Below are 27,710 nucleotides of genomic sequence, written 5' to 3'. Positions count from 1 at the left end.
AAAAAAAAAATGAAAGGCAGAGTTCCTAAATGGAAGATTCTTACCTGACTAGAGTCTTAAAATGTAACTCTTTATATGAAGTAGATGTTAACATGTTGCATGCTAACATGTGAGGATGCCCACTCAAGTTCTCCACTGTAAAGGGAATTATGATGCTTTGGGCAGCCTTGGTAAAGCTAGACTTAACTTAAAATTTTATTACATTATGGGGCTGGAGAGATAGCCCAGCAGTTCTTACACTGTTCTTTCAGAAGACCCGGGTTCAAATCCCAGCACCCACATAGCTAAGAACTGTAACTCCAGTTCCAGGGGATCTGATGGCCTCTTCTGTCCTCCATGGGCAGTACACAACATGGGTGCACTTACATGCAGGCAACACACGCATACACGTAAAATAAAAATAAAATAAATTTTATTACATTACTTGAGCTCAAATATTTTATTTGAAAATGTATTTTCGGAGCTGGAGAGATGACTCAGCAGTTAAGAACACTGGTTGTTCTTGCAGAAGACCCGGGTTCGAATCCCAGCACCCACATGGCAGCAAACAACTGTCCGTAACTCCAATTCCAGAGGATCTAACACCATCACCTGACCTCTGTAGGCATTTCACAACATGAGGGCACTTACATGCATGCAGGCAATATATTTATACACATAATATAAAAATGATAAAAAATATAAAATAAAAAAATAAAGAATACGCTGGAGCTTTGTTTATATGCAGATGGATTTTGTTACTTTTTTTTGCTACTTCATATTCTGTTATTTTACATTTTTGAGACGTATAATGTGATTATTTTAAAGTCTCTAATTTTAATAGCAGTAATATTTGCTTTTTCATAAACTAACTTATATAATCTCAGTAAACAAAAACTATTGATGTAGAGTGAAAAAGTTGTGTGACATATTAAACATTTTTCTATTTTTGGCAACAGGTAATTGAAGAGATATATGAAAAAGAGATTGTCAAGTCAAGGTAGGAATGAGTTTAATTGCGATACTTTGGGATTCTAGGTAGACCAAGTTGGATCCCATTTGAGCTTCTGACTATGGTCATAACTTGGATAAGTATTACAAAGTCATATGTTCTGTGTCTTCTAAATTTTATTTCAGATTAGATGGATTAAATCCTGCCGGGTTTATTTGATTTTTGACTGTGAGATAGTAAGCATAGATTTATGTCAAGTTCATTAATAATAGTTATCATTTCTGATAAACTCTCTCTCAAAGATTATAAAATAAAATGTAAATTCAAAATAATACACAAATAATGTATAAGCTATATAAATTTAAAAATCAAAAGATACAGTTTATATTTTTTCTTTTTTGGTCTTTTTGAGACAGGGTCTCCCTGTAGCCCCAGCTGGCCTGGCACTCTGTAGACCAGGCTGGCCTCAGTGTTCTGAGTGCTGGGACTAAAGACATTCTCCACCACACTAGGCAAGATGTAGTCATTTTTGGATAATATATAGAAGGGGGTAAGAGTTTGCTTAAGTTGCCGGGTGATACCAGCTGACTTGCCATTATTGGGGATGAGATTGTGTGTAGAACATTAGTTCTGTTTTTAATATTTTCATTCTAGCTATTTAAAGCCATGTAGATGGATATGTAGAATAAGTGGTTGGATGTGTAGACTTAGACACTGGATTGAGCTTACTCCAAATTAGCCCTATTTCCATGCAAAAAGTACAACAGTGAAAGAGCTAGATTAGATAATCTCTCTCTCTTTCTCTCTCTCTCTCTCTCTCTCTCTCTCTCTCTCTCTCTCTCTCTCGTTAGCATTCTAGGGGTAATGGGAGAGGGACGACTGTTGGTCGGGCTGGGCATGGGTAAAATTGCCTGAGGGAATTTAACTAAAGAAAGTAAGTAGGTAAATTCTAGCATCGTGTGTGTGGGGTGGAGAGGTAAGAGACTTTTTCTTCTCTATGTTGTTTTTACTCATCTGAATATGATCCGTGAATTTTCAGTACTGGGTGTATGTCTGTGTTTCTGTATCTGTGTCTGTGTGTGTGTACGTGGGGGTAAGAGAGACTTTTTCTTCTATGTTGTTTTTACTCATCTGAAAATGAACCTTGAATGTTCAGCACGTCTTCATTACAGTGGATACTATTTTTTTCCCCATTTAAATCTTTACTACAAAGATAATTTTTTTGTTGGCTCCATTATTTTTTTAACTGTGATTGGCAGGACTCACAAAGATTTACCATGGCACTGTTAGCAGCATTCCGTCATCTTGTACACAGCTTTGAATACTAAGAGGACTTTTATAACATAAATTGCTCCAGGCTAGTGCCTGAGGAAATTATTTTACTGAGCTATGTGACATCTTCAGTATCTGAGGAATAGCTTGATGTAATATTTATTAACCAGTCTACACGATGAAAATGGGCTGTTTATAGTCACGAGATACTTTTAGTGTCAGGATATGCATACATTTTTGTGCATCAACCCTGCTTTCCTTGTTGGCATTTGGAAATAAGTTAATGAGTAAATATTCTTATGGTGTAACAGTAATCACTTCTGCTAGAATTAGTTCTTTGTGTGTGTGTGTGTGTGTGTGTGTGTGTTTGTGTATGCGTGTATTGCCTGCATGTAGGTAAGTGCACCCTGTCGTCCAATGCCCGCAGAGGTCAGAAGAGGCTGTTGGATCCCCTGGGACTGGAGTTACAGACAGTTGTTAGCTGCCATGTGGGTGCTGGGATTCAAACCTGGATCTTCTGCAAGAACAACCAGTGTTCTTAACCACTGAGCCATCTCTCCAGCCCCTAGAATTGGTTCTTATAAGACCTTTTTGCCTGTTCACCCAGTTAATGTATGCAGATTACACAGTTCATTTGTTTTACTTGTACTGTTCTTTGCATTGCCAGTTTTGGAAAGCTTCCCTTAATGTATTTTTATACAAAAGCTTCCCTTAATGTATTTTTGTACAACAATTACTTAAATATTTAAAATAATAATTTTTACTGTTTAAGTGCTTACTGGATGCTAGCTTCTGTTGTAAGCACTTTACATAGACTAGCACATTTGCCCTTATAAGAACCTTGTGATGCTATTATTATCTGCATATTGTGGATAAAGACTCTTAAGTTATAGAAAAGTAACTTGCTCAAACTATTTACTAGTAGTTAGAGGCACAGGCAAGTACTAAATCCTGTTTCCCTGGCTCTTACCCATTACTTTGTTCTTTAATAGGAACAGTATCCATTGCCCTCTAGAATCTCTTAACTTGTACCCTGTGGTATTATTAATCCTATTGTGAATCCATTAGGTGAATTTTAAGGTGAAACAAAATAAAACAGTTACTTAAATAATTTACTTTGCCACAGTGTTTTTGTTTCTTTTTATTTGAAATGTTCAGACTCTTATTATGAAATGTGACACTAAAAGAACCTAGTGTACCTGTGTAAGTTACACAGCACAGAAACCTAGAGCATTGTCAGCATTCCAGAAGCCCCTGCTTGTTCCTTCACTCTCACATCCTAGAGTATAAGTATGGCAAAGTGAATGAGAATTGGGCCAACCAGATCCCTCAGCAGGTTAAGGTGCTTGTTATACAAGCCTGGAGACCTGAGGTCAGCCTCCAGCATCTACACAAAGGTAGAAGGAGGGAACCTACTCCACAAAGTTGTCCTCTGACCTGCACATGCATGCCATGGTATGCCTCTCCTCTGACCCCCATCCCCCATACATCACTCACACACACACACACACACACACACACACACACACACACACACACACAATTAAAGGTAAATGAACAGGCTCACTTAAAAGCATCTAAATAATATATCACAAATTCATAATAGCAGAGCCCTTTTTAGCATCTCAAAATAGTGTTCCTTGTTTGTTTTTATCTTTTTAAAATTTGGTTTCAAGTGTCCTACACAACTCCAGACCCTTTATTCTTACACAACCATATGCTGAGACTGTGTGGCAGGAAAGCATGTCTCCTCCAACTTTGGATAGATTTACTGAAATGTATGCTAGGTTTGGGGCACAGTGTCAGGGTTAATGCATGTTGTCAGTCAACATTGGAAACTAACAAAAATATATAGATGCCTAACAAGTATTTGTGATTATTACTTTTAGTCTTTCCTGTCTCTGAGATTCTTCTGCTCTGTGTCTAGTGTCTAAATGAGTTTTCACATCTTCCACGTACACCTTTAGTGCAGCTGCTGTTCTGGAGCGTGCCTCTCCCTGTGCCCCATCCACTCTGGCCTCCCCAGCTGCAGTATCATGTTTGTCATTATTCCTTCAGCTTTTTGCTTTTGCATAGTAAAATTAGTTTAATTCTTACTGGAGTTCTGGGTATTGCTTGCTCAGTGAAGAGCTCAGAAACCAGTGGAATATGATTTTAACAGGATAATAGTCTCCTGAGGTATTACAAACCTATCATATACATTTAAATTTTCAAAGCTGGAAACTATCACCTAGCAGCAGCGTTCTGGTCCAGCTGCTTTATTTCCAATATAGAAAAAGATAAAAACAAATTACTAGTCATTTGGACCTTTGGAGAGATTCCGCATGCCCACAGCTTCATTTATTCATGGAAAACCAAGAACTTCTGTTATAAAAAGGAGAGTAGATCTTCTTTAAGGGAGTGACTCTAGAAAGCCTGACTAGACTCTAGTGAATGAACTTACACCCAGGGACATCTGGGTACAAATGCTTGACTGGAAAGGACTTAACATATATGACAGAATGCAAGAAACCTGGTGGGGGGTGGGTGGGTTATGGGGTAGTGCAGGTGGGGGAGGGGGACCTAAATTTGATAAGATCTATCATATGAAATGTACAAAAAAACTCAATAAAAATATTTTAAAAGGACAGCATAATAAAGAGAAATATCTAGTATCCCCCACAAAGTAGTCTGAAATATTTTAGGTTCACTTAACTAAGTGATATATGAATATCTGACTTCACGTTTGGGATATTGGTAGATATGTCTTTGAGATGGATGGATGCTATTTTTAACAAAGTTGGACTAGACTGGCCTTTGGTGGTTGTGATCTGGTGTTATAAAATCTGATGTCAGCCCTTTAGTCCCAGCCCTCAGGAGGCAGTGGCAGGTGGATCTCTGTGAGTTCAAGGCCAGCCTGGTCTACATAATGAGTTCCAGGCCAGCTGGGGCTACAGGGAGACCCTGTCTCAAAAAGAGACCCCCCCCACACACCAAAAAAAGTCTGATGTCTACTTTAAATTTTAAAACAAGACTCCAAAATACATAGAAATTAATACCTCTGAAAGGTTGTATTTTCTGTTTCAAAGGCTTCTCTTTTGTGTTTTTAGGTTTGCCATCAGAAAAATAATGCTGTTGGAATTTAGGTGAGTTAAAAGGCATCACTTAAAAAAGAAAATACAAGCCATCACTTTGATGAAGTTAAAGATGACAGTGTGACGTCACTTTTGTGACTTCACTTTTTTTGTATATTTCTGTGTATTTTGTTTTTTTGTGTATTTCTCTACCTCTGACTTACATCCCTATCCCAAGAATCTACAAGTTTTGATTATAAAGGAATAACAGATCATGATACAACCAGGGTTGGCTAGTGTATAGAAAGTACGTGGGAAAATAAAAATGAACACTTGTCTTACGCTTACCACAGTGCTAGACATTTCATATATATAGGACTCATAGCAACCCTGAAATGGAAGTATTACCCTCTTCAATTACTGGAAGAAACTGATAGTACAGAGGTTAAGTGATTTACTTTCAAGATAGTACAGTTAAGTAATTGGTAGAGCTGATGTGCTGGTGTCTGATGTCCAAGTTCAAGGTTTTTCTAGTTTGCTATATGTCCTTGATTTCTGGCCTGCATCAGAGAGGTAAGAGGCTCTGTGTTAGTGACTTATTCCCTATGTACACTCATTTGATCCTCATTTAACATGACAAGAAGTAAGTGATCTTATTTTAGAGGGAAACTGAACTTTATAGCTATGAATTAACTGGTATACCCTAAGAACCTGTGATTCATTTTGAGTTTCACAGTAATCTCAGGTCTTTCTGGATTATAGAGGAGAAAACTAAAACTAGACATGAGGCTTCTCTGGCCCTTGAATAAATACATACTTTATACCGTATCATACTGCTTTTCAAGAAAACTTGGTTTTTCATTACTATAACAAAATTCCTGATTTTTTTCTTCAGTATTTTATTTTTATTTTATGTGTATGCATGTATTGCCTGCATGTAGCTAAGTACACCCATGTCGTGCAATGCCCTTGGAGGACAGAGGAGGCTGTCAGATCCCCTGGACTGGAGTTATGGACAGTTGTTAGCTGCCATGTGGGTGCTGGAATTCAAACCTGAGTCTTCTGCAAGAACAGCCAGTGTTCTTAACTGCTGAGCCATCTCTCCAGTCCCACACCACCCTCCCCGCCCCTTTTTTTTTTAAAGAAGAAGCTTTGTTTTAGCTTGTAGTTTCAGAGGAATCAGTCCATGGTCACTCGCCCTTGTTGCTTTGGGCTTGTCATGGCACAGTGTGTCCTGGTGGGAACACGTGGCAGAGGAGGCATGTTTACTCCATAGCAGCCTAGAAGCAAAGGGAAAGACAGGAGAGGGCTCACGCCCAGAATCTCTTTCAGGTTCATACTCCTAGTGACCCAACTTCCTTCCATTAGACCCAGCTTCTAAAGGTTCTAGTACCTTCCAGTAGCACTACACACTAGGGATCAAGCCTTTAAGACAACGGATTTTGGATGACATTCAGGATCTACATTGTAGCAAAGACAGATACAAATAGAGAAGGTTCTGGTATGTAGTTAGAATTAACCAGACTCCTAGAGCAAGAAAGCAGAAGTGTTGCAGGAGTGGAGAGAGAATGCATCTTAATATACATTGAAGGCATTAATGATAGTTAAAGATTTTTAGATACTGAGAAATGGTATGATGGTTGGTGTTATCAACCTGACAGGTCTAGAATCACCTAAGAGATAAGCTCTGGGTATACCTGTGAGGGATTATCTAAACTAGAATTAGCCTCTGAAAATGTTTGTGAAGAATTGTCTTGATAGGCTAGTTGATGTGGGAGACCCATCTTAACTGTGGGTAGGACCATTCCCTGGATTGGGCTGGACTGTGTAAGATGGGGAAAGCAAGCTGAGCACTAGTATGCATCACTTTCTGCTCCCTGACTGTGGATATGATGTGACCAGTGACTTCAAGCTGCTGCCGCCTTGGCTTCCCTGCCATGACTTACTGTACCCCTAAACTGTGAGATGAAATAAACCTTTTCTCCTTGAATTGCTTTTGTTAGAGAATTTTATCACAGCATCAGGAAGGGACACTAAGACAGGAAGGTTAATGTAATTTATATGTGAGAATGCTATTTTCTCTGTGCCATCCTGAAGATAGAACCATTGTAAAGTTTGTAGTAGAAAGGAATTGAGGGGTTTTGCCAGAGGAGATTCTGAGATGGCATGGAAGAGTTAGCTGAGTTCAGGAAAGTGAACTGAAAAGGATTTCTGTTAAAGGTCATTGGAGGAAAGTATTATGTATTAAGTGCAACTGCTGAAGTATAGTCAAGGGGTTGTTGAATAAATCTTGTGTTTGGAGAAAAGATGTAGCTTGGAGTCCATCCTGTCTATGTTACTTTAAACAAATCGTTGCCCTTTTTTCTCTTATCTGAATGAATAATAGGTTTTGAACTTGTGTAGTTAGATAACATACAACGTAAAACATTAAAGACATTGCTATTAGAAACTGACACCTCCTGATAACTGGAGCATGTGAAAAGAATCTCTCTGTCTCTCTCTCTATATATATGTAGATGATAGATAGATAGATAGAATAGATAGATAGATAGATAGATAGATAGATAGATAGATAGATAGATAGCATGTGAAAAGAATCTCTCTGTCTCTCTCTATATATATATGTAGATGATAGATAGATAGATAGATATAGATAGATAGATAGATAATCTCTATATATCTATACACACATATATGTATGTATATATACATATATATGCTTGAAGGGTGTACATTTCTTTTTTTAGGATAATTTTTTAAAATTTATTTAATAACCATATAATTAGAAGCATTTCATTACAACAGTATTGACATAGTCAGTAGCAGTTTCCAGAGCAAAGATGCATCTCTTTCAAAATTGGCTGTAATTTTTAGGTTCATAGTGTTGAATTAATTCAATTATACATTATTGTACTCTGTATAAACCCTATAAGACAAAATTGAATGAGGTTTTAACCTTTAAAAAAGATCTCCATTTCATTTTAAAATATGTTGTTTCATACAGAAAAACTCATTTTTAATGCAACTAACACTTAGATGTTTGTACATGCATCTCTAATTTCTATATATCCGATTATTGCTAGTCACAGTCGGTTGAAGGGTATATATTTCAAGTATACTGAAAAATATGTCTACAGATAAACTCTGGTAAAGGTGACTTCACACTCCCAAATTGCAAAGCAAATTAGATATGTAAAAGTGAACAATAAACAAATTGAATTAGATCCTCCTTCCAAAGAACTCAGACAATATATCTGAGGAGATTAATTAGAAAATGGCAGGCAGCAGTAAAGATGAAAAATAAGAAAGAGATCCAGGGACCTGTATGAGAAGACTCAGTGGGACTTTGAGGAGGAATTGATGGGAAATGGGAAACTGTCAGTTTAGAAGATAGAATATTGAGAATTTTTTAGAATTGATAAAGTACATGGAAAATTCTGGTAACGGAGCAAATTATGAATAGAGTTACTGAAAACAAAGGTAGAATGAAGATTTTAAAAACTGCAAGACCAAAAGTTGTCTTTCTTACTGAGAAAAAGCATAGATTGATTGTACACTGTCAACGGTACTGATAGAAAACATAGTGAAGTAAGACCGTTATCATCCACTTAGAATTCTATACTGAGCTAAACTGTCATGACATAAATGTTCTCGATTAACACCAGCATACTATTGCTGACAGAAATTCTAAAGGACATAATTTAAGGAAAATAATTTAAATGTGGAAGAAAGGAATGACATGTATCTTCACTTGTTTTTAGATAGCACACTAGGTCTCTCAATTAAATTCTTTTGACCAATATTTGGGTAAAATCTTAACCAGTTTCCTACATTCTTGCGAATTAATCGAGAAGGATTTCTAATGGGAGGCTCATGAAAAGAAATGCCTGTGCAAGTGAACTCTTGAGATACAGAAATAGAAAAAAGATTAGAAGTTTAAAATAAAAATCTTAGTAGATAGAGAGGAAAAATATTAATTACCTTGAAAACTTAATTTTGTTGTATTGCCTTGTAAACTAAGTATTATAAGGGCTTTTTTGATTGAGCCCCATAATTTATAGAAGTCATTTTCCCTAGAGGAGTTAGTCTAATGCCTCATATACATTTGTTTGTGAAAATGCCCATCATATCATTTTGGCCTAGAGCTAATATTTGTTAAATATTTGTTATTCTTTTACTTCATGTGAGCCTTAGATTAGGGAATATTCAGTGATAGATAATTACATATGTCAGTATATTTAGATGCTGTTCCTGTTGCTGTGACAAAACACCTGGCAAGCTGCATAGGGAAGGCAGGGTTTGTTTGGCTTTAAAGTTTGAAGGTGCAGTTGTTCATCATGGTAGAGAAGACATGGGGGCAGAGCAGCTGTAGAGATAGAAAGCTGGTGCTCAGCTCACTTTCTCCTTCTTTCCACTAAATCCAAAGTGTCCACATTCAGAATGGGTCATTCCTTCTTATTTAAATATCTCCACAAACACTCCCACAGACGTACCCAGAGCTGAGTCTCCCAGATAATTCTGAACCCAGTCAAGTTGACGACAAAGATGTAGCCATGGTAGTCAGTAGCGTGTGTATCTTCTTACTTGAAAATATGTCAGTGTCATTATCTGAAGCCACAGTGTATATAAGTGTCCACAAGGTAGCACTGACCCAGATTGCAGGTAAATTTGTGAAAAGTTCATAAATCATAAATATGAATTTTCAAAATATTTTCATATGAAATATTTCCATTTTTTCAGGTGAGTGTTGCAGTACAGTGTAACTGATGAAATATTTATGTCTTTTTACTCTTTATAGCCAATATCTTGAAAATTATCTCTGGATGAATTATTCTCCAGAGGTGTCCAGCAAGGCCTACTTAATGTCCATCTGCTGTATGGTGAATGAGAAGTTCAGAGAGAACGTCCCTGCCTGGGAGGTAACAATTCAACCAAAAGCTTCTCTTTTACAGAGTAGCAGAAGCAATTCCTGGTATCAGATGTAGCCGCAGGGTAGAACTTTACCCAGTGTTAAACACTAGAGGGAAAGGAATGTTTGTGAATGGTAATGCTGGTCCTCTGGTGGTAGTGCTTCGAGCTAACGGCTCTGAATTGAAATATAGGAGGTAGAGTTAGTTTCTATGTTATTCTTGAAACTAAGAATGATAGGGGTTGTAAAAGCTGACATTTGGAGTTGGTAAAGTGGCAGTTGTAATTATAGCTGTAATAGACAATGTATGAAAGTTAAGACAGATGTTTATACTGTAATTTCAGGGTTTTGGGGTTTTTTTTTGTCAATTTGGAACTATTTTTCCTTTTGAAATTTCTAATGAACTGAAGATTTCTTTTGTGGCTCAACAGTCTTAGAAGAATCCAAATGTAGGTTTTCTTTACCTACCATAAAATGGCCTGCTTTTTAAAAGTTTCCTTCCAGTCACATATATTTTTTTAAAATATTTGTTATTTTTATGTGTACACGTGTATTGCCTGCATGTAGGTAAGTGCACCCATGTGTGCAATGCCCGTGGAGGACAGAAGAGGCTGTTGGATCCCCTGGAACTGGAGTTACTGACAGTCATTAGCTGCCATGTGGGTGCTGGGATTCGAACCTTGTTCTTCTGCAAGAACAACTAGTGCTCTTAACTGCTGAGCCATCTCTCCAGCCCCCCAGTCATATTTTTTTAATGAACCAAAAGCATGTACAATTGCGATTTATTTGATGAAGTGATTTCCAAAATGAGAAAATGTCTAAGATAAAATTTAGAGTCTTTAAGATAAAATCATGGAAATTTCTCTCAAATATGATTGCCATCTTAGGACACATTAGAGCCCAGGTTCAGCCATGGGTCTTAGAAGTTACTAAGCGACCCTAGGGAATCTCATGAAATTTCTTATAGCCATTATGGAAAGAAAAAGGGAAATTTTTTTGAGCCAGAGACATCAATTTGAATGTTATAAAGACCACTTTGGTGAATAGAGGTTGAAATAGAGAAATACCATTGCAGGAATTCCCCCTTTGCACAGGGGATACAAGACACGTTGCAATAGATGCCAGAAACCTCAGAAAGTACTGACCCTACCTGTACTTTATGCTTTCCTATGTATTATGTATGGTAAAGTTCAGATTACAAATTGAGCCCAGTCAAAGATCAACAATAAATAGTAATAAAATAGAATTACACTGTATACTAGACTAAAATGATCACTACTTTTGTACTTTGGAGTCTTTACATAAAATAAGGATTAAATGAATATAAATACCTCCATGCCACAACAGTCAGTCTGCTAACCGAGAAGACTACGTTTCTAGAAACAAATAGTTTTTGTAACTTGGATGGTCTAGGGAGTGATTAATAACCTAGGCCAAATGGAGCAAAATTACATCACATTCCTTGGAGCAGTATACAGTTTAAAACATGAATTGTTTTTCTAGAATTTTTCTTTAATATTTTCAGATTATAGCTGACACAGGTAACAACTTGCAGAAAGCAGAGCTGTGAATTAGATTTAAAGGACATACAAGATTTAAAAAAGAATTGGCTGGATTTGATACTTAATTGAAATAGCATTAGGGAAGGGTATTTTCCATAACCTACCAAATGCAGGCATCTGACAATAATAGATGATGGTGCTGTTTGCCAAGATAAGAACAGGGGAGTTGAGGAATACTGTGGAGGGCTATTTAGTTTTGGATTTTGAGCTTAAATTGCCTTGGTAATAGACTAGTGATATGTAAACACCATTTCCTAGTAGACAGAGGAATCTAAGGATCAAGAGCCAAGGGGAGATGCTTAGACAGAAGATGTATATTTAGAATCATTAGCATATGGTATTGTAAGTTGTGGAAGAAGAATGAACTAGAGCCTTAGGAACACTGCTGTTTAAGAAACAGGGAAAAAGCAATACATTGAAAGGCACTCAAAGCCCTGGGAAAAGGAAAGAAAGCAGAGGGCTTGAAAGGTCCATTAGCAAGGACTGCCACTAGCATCCTGGGCCTGCGGAACTTGTTTTGGAGAATTGAATGGAGACAATCAGCATAAACACAGGTTGCACTTGTCTATGACAGTGAGAGGGGCCTTGAATATATTTATGTTATTTACGTCTTAAGAGTCAAGAACAGGTATAATACGGGAAGCTGTGTCAAGGTTGATTACTTACAGTGTGAAAACGATAATTTTTGTTAAGATGTGCTTTCTTTTGTTTAAATCAAAGAAATTAAAATATTCCAAAATCTTAATAAGGAAGTAAAGCTTAAGCTAAATACAGGCATAATCAGTATAAGAATAAGAGAATTGAAGCCATTATCCTGTGAGCTTTACATTTCTCTCACAGTCCTGTCAGAAACCTACAGTTCACTTCCTCTTAATGTAAGCATGCAGTGCCTGTATTAAACACATACAAATAATCCTGTAATTGTTTGGTTTGTTAACAGATTCCTAAAAACCCTACCAGTTCTCCTCTAAGAAAGAAAAATGCATGCAAGCCAGTTCAAAACGCATTTTTATTCCTTCCTTTTCAGACTTTTAAGAAGAAGCCGGACCACTTCCCATTCTTTTTTAAGTGCATCTTGAAAGCGGCATTAGCTGAAACTGATGGTGAATTTTCACTCCATGAACAGACAGTCCTACTGCTTTTTCTTGACCATTGCTTCAACAGCTTGGTAATTTTACTTTCTGTTTTGGTAAATTTCAGGTTTCCTTATTGTAGATTAGATTAGATGTGGTTACCTGAAAGCCATCTTTTCTGCATCTATAGAGATGACCTTAGAAGCTGGACTTCAGCCATTTCTGAAACCATGTTATTAGACTTGTTCACTTCTTCGTGATTCTAGACTTGATCCCTCCTTATTTCCTTCTATACTTTTTTTTGAAATCTTTTTGAGACAGGGCCTCCTTGTAGCCCCAGCTGACCTGGAACTAGCGATGTAGACCAGGCTGGCCTTGAACTCACAGAGATCCGCCTGCCTCTGCCTCCCAAGTGCTGGGATTAAAGGCTTCAGCTACCTTTTTTATGCAGCCCAGATCCACCTGCCTAAGGATGATACTGAGCACAGTGGGCTGGGCCCTGCCTATATCAATTAGCAAAGAAAAATGCCCTAGAGACATATCTGTAGGCTAATCTGATGGAAAGAATTCCTCAGTTGAGGGTCCCTCTTCCCAGGTGTGTCAAATTGACAACTGAAGCTTACTAGGACACTACCAGTGTAAGACCTAGGTCAAAAAAAAAAAAAAAACAATGCTAGAACATTTATAAACTTGTTTTCTTCATGCTCTCGACAGGAAGTAGACTTGATACGGAGTCAAGTACAGCAGCTTATCTCCCTCCCAATGTGGATGGGCTTGCAGCCTGTAAGTATCTACTTCAAAATGTTCTCTGTGTATGTGTTATAAGTGATGTGGTTTCAGATGGTGTAGCTTTTGATATAGATGGAAAAGTATGGTAGCCCAAAACCCACTTTCCACCTTAGAAATTTTATTATGCATTAGCTTGTTGTAAAAGTAGTTTTTGTAGTTTTAAGGATTATTATGGATGTCCTAATGTATGTTCCGTTCCAGTTAAATTTAGTATTGTAAGGTGAAGTAAGGTACTGTGTATATGAACTTGATATTTAGTAAAATATAATTATTATCCTCTGCATATGCTCAGATGACATTGAATGAAAACTGAATTTTTTAAAATCTCCCTTGTCTAGAATGTATACTCAGCTACAGAAGTTCTAGACCTTATTTAATATTATCTGCGTCTGTTTTCTTCATTAAATCTTTATCGAACAATATGTTGCATAGTTTGTTAACGTATCTTCAGAATTAAGTAAAATCAGTCAAGTTTCAGTGTAATGCTCTATTCAGAATTCTGTTTCCTGCTCATATGTGTTTCTGCATACATGCAGACATACAGACACATTCCTTGGTACCTGTTGATAGAATGAAAACCTAAGACACAAATAAGCAATACTCAGTAAATTTCAAGAGAAAATATGCTGACGGCAGCACTCCTTGTTGTCCTAGTTACTTTCTATTGCTACGCTAGAACTCTGGCAGAAGCACACTGCGGAGGAAAGGGTGTGTTTCACCTTATGGCTCCCATTTCATCCTGGGGAGCCAGGGCAGGAACCTGGAGGTCAGAACTGAAGCAGAGACCATGGTGGGATGAACTCTGGTTACTGGCTTGCTACTTTGGCTAATGCTCAGCCTGCTTTACAGAACCCAGGACCACCTGCCCATTGTGGCACCACAGTGGGTTGGGCCCTCACATATGAAAATTCCCCACAGATGTGCCGTAGGCCAGTTCAGTAGGGACACTTCACCAACTGAAGCTTCTTCCCAGGTGTGTCACGTTGACAAGTGAGGCTACCCAGCACGCTTGCTTACTTTTTTGTTTTCTTTTTTCAATTTGTTTGTTTGAGATAGGATGTTACTGTGCACCCTAGGCTGGCCTAGAGCTTTTAGTCCTCTTACTAGTGCTGAGCTTAATGGCATACACTATGCCCCACCAGCTCCTCCATACTTAACTTTTGGTAGAGTGTTTTTATGTATTTCAGTACTGTGTTTGAACGCAGGGCCTTGTGCAAGCTAGGCAAGCATCGTATCACTGAGCTACATCCCTCACCTTGATAGTTATTTCCATGTTCATTGTTCAAGACTTAAACATTTTTAATTTCAGTGCTTATAACTATAAGCACTCATTATTTCAGACTTAAATCCTTAATTTCATAAAAATTTTGATTACTGAGCTTACAGTATTATTAAAAGCAATTTCTTCTATCTTATTCTTTATTAAATGTATAGAATTGCATAATGCACTTTTAGGGGGGCAGGGGTTCAGACAGAGTCGGTAGCCTCCGTTGGCCTGGAACTCCCTATGTAGACCAGGCTGGTCTCAGTCTCAAAGAGATCCATCTGCTTCTGCCTCCTGAGTGCTGGAATTAAAGCTGCATACCACCATGCCCAACCTCGAATAATGTTTTTAAAATAGAATTACTCATTTCTTGGTTTTCAGTTTGTCTTGTTTTTTTCAGGTTTTGTCCCATTATATTTGTCTATAGAAAACTAGCTAATGGTTTGTCTAATATTTATCCTTCTACATGTTGGTTACTGGTGGTCTAATATCCTAATTCTCTTTCAGGCACGATTGGAATTAGAATTAAAAAAGACACCAAAACTAAGAAAATTCTGGAACCTGATCAAAAAGAATGATGAAAAGATGGACCCAGAAGCAAGAGAACAGTACGTTGGTGACACTTCATTCCATATGTGCTCAAGCTGGCTTGCAGGTCCCAAAAGAGCTTTCACCCGACTGCTGTAAGAGTGTTTTTACAGAAGACTGAAAAATCAGCCTCAGCATCACCTCGCTTTCCTTCCTCTGAGTGATGAGTGCTGCTGCAGATCTTCCTGTTGTTCATGAGCTATGCTCATACATCGTCTTCAGGCTATCAGTCCAAGTTTTTGTTCTTTTCCTTCCTCCATCATTCTTTTTTCCTTCGTGGTGATGAAGGTTAAACTTTGGGCCTTGCTCTTGCACAGCTGCATCTCTAGTCCTTCCGCTTTTAATGGTCACTTGCACATCTCAGCCATCATTCATTCATTTAACAAATTCTGAACATCTGCTGTTTTGCCAGCTGTTGTTTTTGGCATTGGGGATACAGTAGAGAACAAAAAGAGCATTCTCAGCTTTTAAGGAACTTACATTCTAGTAGGAAAAGATAACAATGAAGAGATCATTTATTTGTTACATCGTGATTGATACACACTAAGGAAAAAATGAATAAATCAAGCATAGGGATTAAAAGGGGTGAATTTTTTAGCCACCAAATCCAAATGCAAAATTTTCAAACCCAAGTTTTAAATATTATAATTGTAAATTTCATAATTAAAATGATTCTTTGCCTTTGATCAGTGCATGTTTCTCATGTGCTTTTTAGGTAGTAACAAAGTTTGTTCGTAATTGGTAGATTATTTCTGCAAAGTGTAATGTTTTTATTAACAAATCTTATGATGCATAATTTTCGTAATCCTGGGTTACTTCTAATTTCATGAGTTATTTCTAGTAGTAATGCTTACTATCATTTGGATAAATGTCTTGCATTTTTATTCCATGGAGCAAAGAGCTGTTAGCACATAGTGGAAACCATCATGATCTCAGGGATTCCTTCCCTTATCCCTTTAAGACTGAATGGCCTGTGCTGGAACCTTATTTGCTCACCTCACCAGGGCTTCCAGTAGCATTTTTCTTCCATCCATCACTGTTTTCTGCTAACTTGCTCTTTTATGTTTGTGCATGTGGGTGCACATATTCACACACAACAGAAATGCATGCTCAGGGATGACTTACCGTCTTGAGTCTCTGCCTCTGCTAATTTCCTGTGACTCCCATTATTTTTTCTTCCATTTAGGAGAGCAGCTTATACGTAACCTTTCATTTAAAGCTTGGAACTTCCACCTTCATTTTAGTTCCACTTGAAATTCTTTGCCACCTTCCCAGCCATTCATTCTCTGACATTTGGAGGTTTTGCTTGTTTTGTGCCATTTCCTTTGACAACACCATGTTTTGTAGCCTCCTTTAACTTCCAACTTTCTTCTGATTTTTTTCTGTTTTCCCTGGCTCCCATGTCCAAGGTATTGACTCATCCCAAGGCTCTGTATTTGTCAAGGTTTAAAAGAAAAGAAAAGAAAAACTTGTCCCAAAAGAGAAAAGTCTATGTATCTGACACAAATTATGCTTTGGACCTAGTTCCTTCTATATAAAATATCTCCCCTGACCACTTTGCAAGTAAGAATTTTTTTTTTCCATTATAGAGGATGTTTCTAAGGATTTTATTGGTAGATATAATCGGACTTTAATTTTGGAACACTCTGAAAGCAGTTTGTTTTAGGTGACAGAACTTGAAGCAGAGGTGTGAGCCATGTGTAGTACTTGGTAAGAGATGAGTGAGAAGTTGAACCAATGGTGGAGTTGAAGGCAAAAAGATGGTGGTAGAGAATAAGGGGATACTTTATAGGTGTTGGCCACCTACCAACAGTGAGATTGACGGTTAAGAGTAGTTTTCTGGATAGGAGGTTGGGTAGTAGTGAGACAGTCACCAAGGGGGAGAATGGCCTTGGCACTAAAGAGGGTGGCTTCAGCTAGCAGAAGCACATGTTCAGAGAAACATCACTGCTGCCTGAGCAGGTTCACGTGTGGATAATGACTGGCACCACGATGATGGCTGAGCTGTACTATGAGGTGTATAACAGGGAGGTTCTGAAGGACTAAAGGCAGTGGGACTAGGCTGCTGGTGACTAAGAGAGGGAACAGTTGGAAAGCTGCATGTGAGGAACGTCTCAAGTAAGGGAACAAGAGCCGCAGGGACAGGATGGTAGGGTCAGAGGAGGACTGCTCTTGTTTTGATTTCTAGCTCCAGTTCCTTTATCCTTTTTTTTAATCTCTAATCTTCCCAGCTAACATCTTGTTGTCTTGATTATCCAACAACTGACACCTTTGCAGTATTTGACTACTGCGTTTTATTTTCTTCCAAGACACTTTTTCCATTACTCAGTGTGGTTTAATTCTCTCTGTATGGTTCTGACTGCTTTTCTCTTTTTGTGCAACCTTGTCTGTTGTACTTTTCCTTAGATGATTGTCATGAATTCAGATTTTGCTTAACTGAATAACGCTCATTCAATTTTTTCCTCCTAAACCTGATTTTGTATGTGTGTGCACTAGTGTGTGTGCATGTACACGGGTGGGGGACTCTCTTAATTCTCCTAGCCAGTTGGCCTTGGAAGGTCTTCTGTCTGGCTAGCTCTGAGCAGGCTAGTAGGCCTGTTGCCAGCACCCTCTGTCCTTCCTCTTCTTTCTTGGTATCACACTGCTGTCATCATTCAGGCCCTTACAGCCTCTGGACTTAACCACTGCAACAAATTATCTTCTATCTTTCCCACAACAGTGTAAAGTACTTTTTTCGTACAAAACTATGTTTATCATATTTCTACCCAAGCTTACAACATGATTTACTTGTTCTCCTAAGATAAACTCTTAAATACCTTAACTAGCATTCAAAACCCTCCTGATTTTTCTGTGACTCCCTCCCCAGTTACTGTACTTGTCTAGCTGTTTTCTCAAAACTTTCTCCTGAGTTCCCTTCCACACCACCTAGTTGAATATTAGCCATCTAAACACTGTCAGACCACCTCCTTCAGACCACCGTGTTATCTTCTGTCCTCTGAACGCCTGAAACACAGCTCTTTGTGTGATGGTTTGAATATGGGTAGTTGTTTAGGGTGAAGATTTCAAGTGAAACGTAACTAAATCCCACAATCAGTTGTGTAGTTTGGATAAGTTACTTCCCCTCTGAACTTCACCGTGAAGGCTGAGTAATATGTCTCTTCCATGGAGCTGTTGTTGGCACTGAATGAAATCACTCATGAAGTACCTTAGCACAGCTTCTGTTCTAGCAGAGTCACTTGCTTAATTGCTGTCAGGTGGTTTTATTAATTGCATGCTGGTTTATGTTACTCATTCTATAATATGAGTTATCACTTCAAGTATATTTTTTTACATTTTGTGTGTGTGATTGTGTGCACATGTGCATAAAGGTGAGAATGCACATATGTATGTGCCCATAAGTTCGGAGGCCAGAGGTTGTCATTGGGTGTCCTCTATTGCTAACCACCTTATTTTTCCTGAAAGGTCTCTTACGGAACCTAGAACTCACCAGTTAGCTAGACAGGCAGCCACCAAGCCCCCTGAATCCTTCTGCCTCCTTCTCACAGCACTAGCATTACAGGTGCATGGCCCCACGCCAGGCTTTTTAAGTGGATAGTGAGGCTCCAACTCAGGTACTCATGCTTGCACTGCAAAGTGCTTTATCCATTGAGTCATTTCCCCTCCCCTCAAGTAGATTTTGATCATTCCCCATCATTCTCCTACTTTGGATTTCCAGCAGGATTGTCATAATCATTTGCATCTCTCCACCACCTAATAAATGTTTGCTGATTAACTGGTTAAATTAGTAATAAGTAGGAACTTGATTTTTTTTTAATATTTTTATTTATTAATTTTATTTGGGATTGGAGTTACGGACAGTTGTTAGCTGCCATGTGGGGGCTGGGATTCGAACCCAGGTCTCCTGCAAGAACAGTCAGTGTTCTTAACTGCTGCGCTATCTCTCCAGCCTCAAGGAACTTGATTTTTTAAAATAACGTTTAGTCGTTAGCCATTATAATACTCATATTTGGTACCTTAAACATAAAAATGTATACACATATAATGTATACATATAAAATACATACATATGAAATATACCATGTATACAATTGCTTCTGTCTGTTTAACTACATGAAACTAAATTTTTAAGGTTAGCGGTATAGTATAAATGAAATTTTGAAAAGTCCCCTGCAGTCCTGACCCTTGAATTTAAGTGGAATTTTCTAGTAACTGAAGGAAGTACTTATTTAGCTTGCTCATTAGGCCAATAATGAGGTCTGCCCTTTCTTCCTGTAGGATTGTATTTACAAATAAGATACTGTGTGCTTAAATTTTGATCCCAGTATCAGAGCGAAGCAGAACATTGGAAGAGTTTACTTAAAATTTTCTTTTTAATAGCTATTTTTAAAAACAAATTTACTACTGTTGTTTGATTTCAGGGCCTACCAAGAAAGAAGATTTCTCTCACAGCTCATCCAGAAGTTTATCTCTGTGCTGAAATCAGTCCCACTTTCTGGTAACTATTCTTTTACTCAGCTCATTTTAAAATTTATGATATAGTTGCCCTCCTGGGCTTTACTCATTTCTCATTAAATACTGCTCTTAGCATGATTTAAAATTGCAATAACGAAGTATATGTACTTTCCATTTCCAGTATATTGCCAACCTGAGCATTGGGACTGCCTTGAAGGGGTGTTAGAACACCGGCGTGGTTATTGAAGTGCTCATGTAGATAGTGAACAGTTTATATTTGCTTACCAGGTCCAAATTTTGTACAAGATGTTTGGTAGAGTTGAGAATAAGATGGTTACAGACTTCATTTATTTGTTGAGTGTAGTGTGGTACTCAGTAGTGTTTTCAAGTGATAAAATGCTTGGGGGAAAGAGAAGAATTGTTTGGGAGATAATAAGCTACAAGGTAAAAGTGGGTCAAGTTCAACATGACCCATTTTTCTTTTCACATGTTTTCAAGTTAGCATACAAAGTAGTGGGCTTCATCACGGCAGTCTCGTGTGTACTTTGTTCTCGCTCATCTCCCTCCCTCGCTGGCTTCCCCATTCCCCTGTCCCCCATTGCTGATCTATCTTCCTTCCCACAAATGTCTCCCTTCTGTTTTTATGTCACATGTGTTCCGTTGACCAAAGCCTCAGAAGGCCTCTTCCCCTATCAAGGCCCCCTTTATAGTTTCATGGCCTTAACATAGATAAAATTCGCATGCATACATGCATATACAAATTTAAGCTTGGGTTCTACATATGAGAGAAACTGTGATATTTTTCTTTCTGCCCCTGGCTCTGGCTCATTTCACATAACAGTTTCCAATCTCATCCATTTTCTTGCAAGTGTTATGATCTTTTTTTTTTTTTTTTTTTTTTTTGGGGTTTTGAGACAGGCCCTTCCTATATCCCCAGCTGGCCCAGAATTCACTATATAGACCAGGTTGGTCTCTAACTTAACAGAGTTCCACCTGCCTTTGCCCCCTGAGTGTTGGGATTAAAACTGTGTGCCCTGACATCCAGCTGTTTTCTTCCTTTTTAAAACATGTATTTTGTGTGTTTTGTGTATATGTTCAGCACACTTGTCAGTACACAACTTTGTGGAGACAGTTCTCCTTTACCATGTGGATTCTGGGGACTAAACTCAGCTTGTCTGGTAAGGTATCAAGTCTTTATAGGCTTAGCCATCTTGCTAGCCTTGTTTCTTGATAGCTCTTCTGCTTGGATTGAGATAGAATCAGTAAAGTTTTAATTTGTATTTCCTTGATGTCTAAGGACAGTGCACTAGAGAGCCTGAGGACTATCTAGCTGCTCAGTTCATGAGACTGAATATCTCAGCAGTCCAAGTCTGGCAGTGAAGGCCTAGAAGATGCCTGAGAGTTTGTCTTTAGTCTATATTGAAAGACCAAGGAAGATACAGTCTGGTGTAAGTGAAGGAAGGCAGCAGCAGCAGTAGCAACAGAAATTGACACATTCAGCAGCAAGATGATCATGTGATTTCTTAAGTCTGTTTATCAATGTGTGTGTGTGTTGAACCTTGTATCCTTAGGATGACACCAACTTGATCATTTTGTATAATCTTAGCACATACTTGAATTTGCTTTGTATTTTATTGAGAATCCTTGTGTCTATGTTCATCGGGGAAATTGGTCTATAATTTACTCTTTGTGTAGTTGTGTTCTTACTCAGTTTTGGTATCAGTAATGCTGGCTTTGTAGAATGAGTTTGGTAGTATTCCTTCTGTTTCTATTTTGTGGAACAGTTTGAGGGGTGTTGGCTTAAATCTTCTTTAAAAGCTTTGTAGAATTTAGCAGTGGTTTCTTCCAATTCTGCATTTTTTTCTTTATGGGGATACTTCTTATTACTGCTTCTGTTTCATTGATTGTTAGGATTTATGTAAGTTTTAATAGTTTTCTGATATAATTTGTGACAGGTTTTGTATTCTAGAAATTTGTCCATTTTCTTCTAGATTTTCTAATTTTTCTTTTGGAATTGAAATTTTCAAACTACTAATGATTTTCTGAAATTCATTGGAGTCAGTTATAGCATCATCTTTTCATCTTTAATTTTCATTAATTTGACTCTCTCTATCTCTCATTTGATTAGTTTGGCTGTGGGCAATCATCTTTTCAAAGAACCAACTCTTTGTTTTATTGATTCCATGTACTGTTCGTAGCGTCTCCATTTCATTGATTTCTGCCCTTTATTATTTCTTGCCATAAACTGCATTGGTTTGTTCTTACTTTTCTAACGCCTTGAGGTATGTCATTAAATTTTCTGAGATCTCTGCTTTTTTATTGAGTTTTGGTGCATTTAATACAATAAATCTTAATCGTATTTAGATTCCCTCGAGTGATACACACAGAAGACCACAACTGACCAAGGCATAGAGAATAAGAGACTGCAAAGTGAGTGTCCCTGGATAGGACTCCTATGCTAAACCTCACCCACCCGGCTCAGGGGCAGAACGATTGTAAGAGCCAGGGTTGGTGCATGAATGTAAGGAAGCAAGTTTTCAGGACTCTAGGAACTTGCTTCTAGGGACTTGCAGCAATAGTGACAGCATGCACGATACCATGCTGGTTCAATCTGAAATCTCTAATGTTTTAATGCAAGCATTTACAGCTTTCAGCATTCCTCTTAGAACTGCTTTGGCTGCATCCTGGAGGTTCTCAGGATGCAATGAGTTGTGTTCTCATTTTTACTTGTTTATGGACACTTTATAATTTCCCTGATCTCTTCAGGGACTCACTGGTGATTCTAGAGTGCATTGTTTAGTCTCCTGAGGATTTGTGTAGTTTCTGTTGTTTCTCTTGCTCTGGGATTTCTACTTATATTTTATTATGCAATAATGATATATAAGATGCAGAGGCTTACTTGATTCTTTTTACTTATTTTGGCTTGCTTTGTGGTCTCTAATGTGATTAGTTATAGGGAAAGTTGCACAGACTGCTGAGAAGAGTGTATGTTCCCTATTTGTTGGATTCTGTAGATATCTGTTAAATAAGTGATCTATCATATGGCTTAGCTCTGCAGTTTTTCTATCCATTTGTAACCTGGATGTCCTATCTAAAAATGAGAATTAGGTATTGAAGTCACTCACTACTATGTCCAGACCTGTTTGTCTGTCCTTCCATGCCCTTTAGTGTTTGTTTTATGAAATTAGAAGCCCCAACATTTGGTACATGCTCTAGTTTTCTCTGATGCTTGATAAAACACTCTGACCAAAAGCAACTTGGGCAGAAAGGGTTTATTTAGCTTACATTTCGGATCACAGGTTATCATTCAGAGAGGTCAGGGCATGAACTCAGACAGGAACTGAAAGAGAAACCACAGAGGAATGCTGACTCCTGGCTCAGTCACTGACTTCTGCTTAACTACCATAGCCCAGGCCTACCTGCCCAGGGATGGTGCTGCCCACAGTAGACTGGACCCTCCCACATCAGTTATCAATCAACACACACTTTTACAGATGAGGCTATAAGTTAGTCTGATCTAGGAAGTCCCTCAGATGAGGTTCCCTCTTCCTGGGTGACTGTAGGTTGTGTCAAGTTGAGTTGACAAAAAAAACTAACCAACATTTTGTGTGTGTGTGTGTGTGTGTGGATGTGGATGTGGATGTGGATGGATGGATAGACAGACAATGATATCCCAAGGCTCAGAAGAGGGATTGGAAAGTTTGTAAGAGCCAGAGGTGATGGATGACCACAAGGAAACAGAGTGTCAGACAGTTGGTCAGTTAATCATATGCCTTGACAGCAACAGCGATATCGTGCACAAGTCCCATGCAAGCTCAAACCAGAAATAGTCCCAACATAGACTAGAAGAAGGGGGTTAAGAAGCTCCAACCCCACCTAAGGAAATTGTGGCAACAGATGGCTGCTGGGAGGGGCAGAGACAGTCTCTTTCAAAGATGGGACTCCTGTTAGGTTAACCAGTCTCCAGTGGATGAACCCACACTGAAGGACATTTGGGGACACAAATGAGACTCTATAGGCCTTATTATATAGTAGAGTACATTAAATTGGGCAAGGGCAATAAGGGAAGGTGCGTAAGTAGGGTTCTGGAGTCTTCCTGGCCCAGTTTCAGCTATCTCATTGCCTCTGACTGCCAGTATTTAATTTTGTAAGCTTGTGAAGGTGTCATCCTGGCTTGTTTTCATACATTTTTTTTGTGTGTTTTAAGTATCTGTTGGAATAGATGTGTCCCTCAATTTTTATTTTCCCTCATTTCCTACTTTTTAATTTGCTTTGTTTATGTGTGTCTTCCTGTCTATTTATATTCTCTACTATGGTTTTAGGCCTGTGGTAGCAGCAGATGCAGCATGACAGTAGTTCTGGTGCTGGCTGCTAGTTGATGACACTAGTGGACCTCACTTTTGTCCCCAGGAAGGTTCAGAGACAGCACACGGGTACTGATGGTTTTAAATGTAACTTAGAGTATTTAGAACTAGGGCATTAACAAGAAGTAAAAAGGTGAGAGAATGGGGAAAGGGACAGGTGATATGAACATATGAATATTGGAAATTAGTAAGGAATTTACTGAATGTCTGTCTCTCACCCAGAGCGCAGTGCTTATGCACCAGGTTTTGTATTCTAATTTTAACTGGGCTGTTGCCAATACATTTTTCAAGGAATACAGAGTTTGTTCGTTTTCTCTGTTTTGGACAAAACATGTACACACATACACACACACACACACACACACACACACACACAGTGCAGCAACCAAGTGCTAGTTTTAAAGAATGTATTCTAAACATAGGTCTTTTAAATTCTTTAGTTTATTGAGCCCAGGGCCTTGTGCAATCCTTGGTGGGTTTGTTGATTGTTTTTGGTTTTTTTGAGGTTGGATTTTGCTGTGTGGCCTAGGCCAGCCTGAACCTGTGCTCCTCTTGCTGTACCTTCCAGGGTGCTGAGACTCTGTCACTGACACAGCTGGCTAAATTCTTTAGTTTAAGCAGCTATGTGCCCTAGCATATGGTCAGGAACACAGTTTCTGGTTCTCTGTCCCCATGAGAGTGCTATCTTTTCCTCAGTTTCTCACTTGGAAATGATCTAGAGTAGATAATTTCAAGCTATTCTATTTTTCTGTTGTTTCAGCAGCTGGATGCTTAACATGAGTTAACTAGAAAATCTCAGGAAAAACTGCAGTGAACATTTCTATGTATTAGATAGAAACTGTCACGTTTCTTTACACCTGACCTTGTATTTTCCTGGCTACTACACATAAACAAATGGCATTTTAAGCATTTATGGGTTGTCTTATACAGGCCTGGCACTCGGTTCATTGGGTTAGTCACTGCCAAGCATTCTGAGCTAAGCAATGGATAAAAAATGATCTTCGTTTCAATTGAAACAATCTTGGCAACATGGTTTTAACTGGTAAATGGTATACTATTTCCTGGGATTAAGGGGGAAAAAAAAAAACCTATATCTTGAAAAACATTTTATTCGACAAGGTTATAATTCATTTAAAACAAAAATATTTTTAAGGTAACACATCATGTTTATTCGTGAATAGGATAAAACATGATTTTTAAAATATTCTGTGTGTTGGCATTTTCATTTCTGAGTCAATCAGAACTTCTTCTAAAACTATAAAATGTCATACATAGACAGTGGGAAAGCAATGCGAATTACTCTTTCCTTTGGTGTATGTAGTTTCTGCCATAAGTTAGCTACAGATATCAGACACACACGCGCACACACACACACACACACACACACACACACACACAAACGTTTATGCATGAAAATTTTTAGGAGTATAGTATATGATGATACTGAGGAAAGTGAAGCAAACTCTGGTTATAAAACTACCTCCTAAAAAACTGCCTTCTTACTTAAAAAAAATGACAGTTCTACCTAGTAGAGCCAGGCTCGGCAGTTCAGGGCACTTGGTTCTCTTTCAGTTCCCAGCCGCCCACATGGCAGATCACAGCCACCTATAACTCCCATAGAGGGTCCAATGACCTCATCTGGCCTCTGTGGCACTAGGCACATACATGGTATACATGCATACATATAGGCAAATACTCATAAAGTAAATAAATCCTTAAAAAATTATTTATCATTATTTGCATATCAGATTGTTAAGCTGCACTCTTGTCCCAAGCTACATTTCACTTTCTCGTGTTCGTAGAGATAATAATAATGGATTGCCTTTAAAACAATAGTGTGAGTTTCAGTTACAAAGAATAAGATAATGATTTGGTTTAAATTATTAAGTAGCTGTCAGTTTTAAGAAATAGCACACAAAATGACCTAGTAAGATTCTCATGTGTTTCTCTCGGTATGTCTAGAGCCTGTCACTATGGACAAAGTTCATTACTGTGAAAGATTCATTGAGCTTATGATTGATCTGGAGGTAAGAAATACATACTGTGATTCGCTCATAATCATCAACACTCTTAGCATATGACTACATCTGAGATACTTATCCCCTGAAACTGCTTTTAGTTTGTACCTGTTTCAAAGTGTCAAGGAAGCCACAGGGTTTGCTTCCTTGGGTTTTTGCTGTCCCTTTGGCATGGGCTGCTACTTTTTGTCAACTTTTAAAATGAAGATTCTCAAAGCAGGCTTCATCCTTTAGGCACAGGTTTTTGATGGAAAGTCTGAATACAAAGCTGATCTAGTTTAGATTGACTCCATCTCCTTTCCTTTTCTGCCTTAATGTGGGAAATTGAAAGGATGTTGTTCCTTGATTTAAAGTGAATGGAGCAGTCATGAGAATTTCATTCATGTTCTGTCTCTGCCAGTAACTAATTTATATCTTCTACCCATGTCAGTTCTGAGTAATTGTGCCTATTAAATGATGTTATTGATTAGATAAGTGCTTGTCAAATTGTCAGTCTCAGTTTCTCATTATCTTTCTTGCTACCATAAGGGAAATGAGGATGGAAAATAGAACAAACAAAACAAAACAACTCTCCACTTAAAGGACCTTCTCCTTTTTAAAACAGCCTCACATTTAAACTTATACAATATGTACTGTGATTTCCTATAGGATTTTGTTTATTAACTATTAAGACAATCTGTGAGATTCTTTCCTGTGCTAACTCTTATTTTTCTAAGTTTTTTTTTTTTTTTTTTTTTAACCATTTTTGAAAGGAAAAGTCACTGAGTTACTGAGTTTTTTTTGCAGCATCAATGAGGCTTTTCTTGGTATGCTGTGAATCTGCCCTTTGGCAGGCTGGCTGATGTTTTGTGATATCTACTTCTGAGTTAAATATTAGTAGATTTTATCTGACTGCAGAGAATATGTGCAGAATTACCAGTACTTTTGCTTTTCACAGGCCCTGCTCCCCACGAGACGCTGGTTTAACACCATCCTGGATGACTCGCACCTCTTGGTTCATTGTTACCTTTCCAGCCTCATTAGAAGAGAAGGGGATGGCCATCTTTTTTCCCAGGTGAGTCCTGGTGGAGTGGAGCATGCTTACTGTTGTGATCTTTAAGTCCATCTTTGCTTTGCTGTATAATTGGAATACCCTGGCATGAGACAAAGGGAATGTTTTCAATATTGAATTGAATGGTGTTAATTCCTGGTCATTTTAAATTAAAATCAGAATGTATAAATCAAATGCATTCTTGAATATACCTATGTAATGCTAGTAATTATATAATGTGTATACTAACTGTATGTTCCTTTATTATTGGACTAAATAATGACTTTGGTGATAGTTGCATGTGTTGTGTAAATAACCATTGTGCAGTTTAATAGGTAGTTTTAGCAGCGCATGAACTATGTATGCCCCAGTACTCGGCTCTTTCCTTTTTTTTTTTTAATATTT

General features: G+C 38.1%; 1 protein-coding gene across 1 annotated transcript in view; it reads left to right on the top strand.

The window, feature by feature from the left end:
- The window catches only part of Aqr (aquarius intron-binding spliceosomal factor), a 93,771-nt gene that overhangs the window by 2,682 nt on the left and 63,379 nt on the right, over positions 1-27,710 (top strand). The window contains exons 3-11 of the mRNA XM_008841163.3: positions 939-979; positions 5,293-5,328; positions 10,055-10,175; positions 12,755-12,895; positions 13,515-13,583; positions 15,361-15,461; positions 19,860-19,936; positions 26,220-26,284; positions 27,213-27,329. Of these exons, the coding sequence (XP_008839385.1) occupies positions 939-979; positions 5,293-5,328; positions 10,055-10,175; positions 12,755-12,895; positions 13,515-13,583; positions 15,361-15,461; positions 19,860-19,936; positions 26,220-26,284; positions 27,213-27,329 (768 nt within the window). The remainder of the gene's footprint in view (positions 1-938; positions 980-5,292; positions 5,329-10,054; positions 10,176-12,754; positions 12,896-13,514; positions 13,584-15,360; positions 15,462-19,859; positions 19,937-26,219; positions 26,285-27,212; positions 27,330-27,710) is intronic.

The sequence above is a fragment of the Nannospalax galili genome, unplaced genomic scaffold (genome assembly GCF_000622305.1).
Source record: "Nannospalax galili isolate Female #2095 unplaced genomic scaffold, S.galili_v1.0 scaffold999, whole genome shotgun sequence".
Taxonomy (NCBI): Eukaryota; Metazoa; Chordata; class Mammalia; order Rodentia; family Spalacidae; genus Nannospalax; species Nannospalax galili.
The sequence above is the reverse complement of the archived record's forward strand: the minus strand, read 5'-3'. Positions and strand labels throughout refer to the sequence as shown.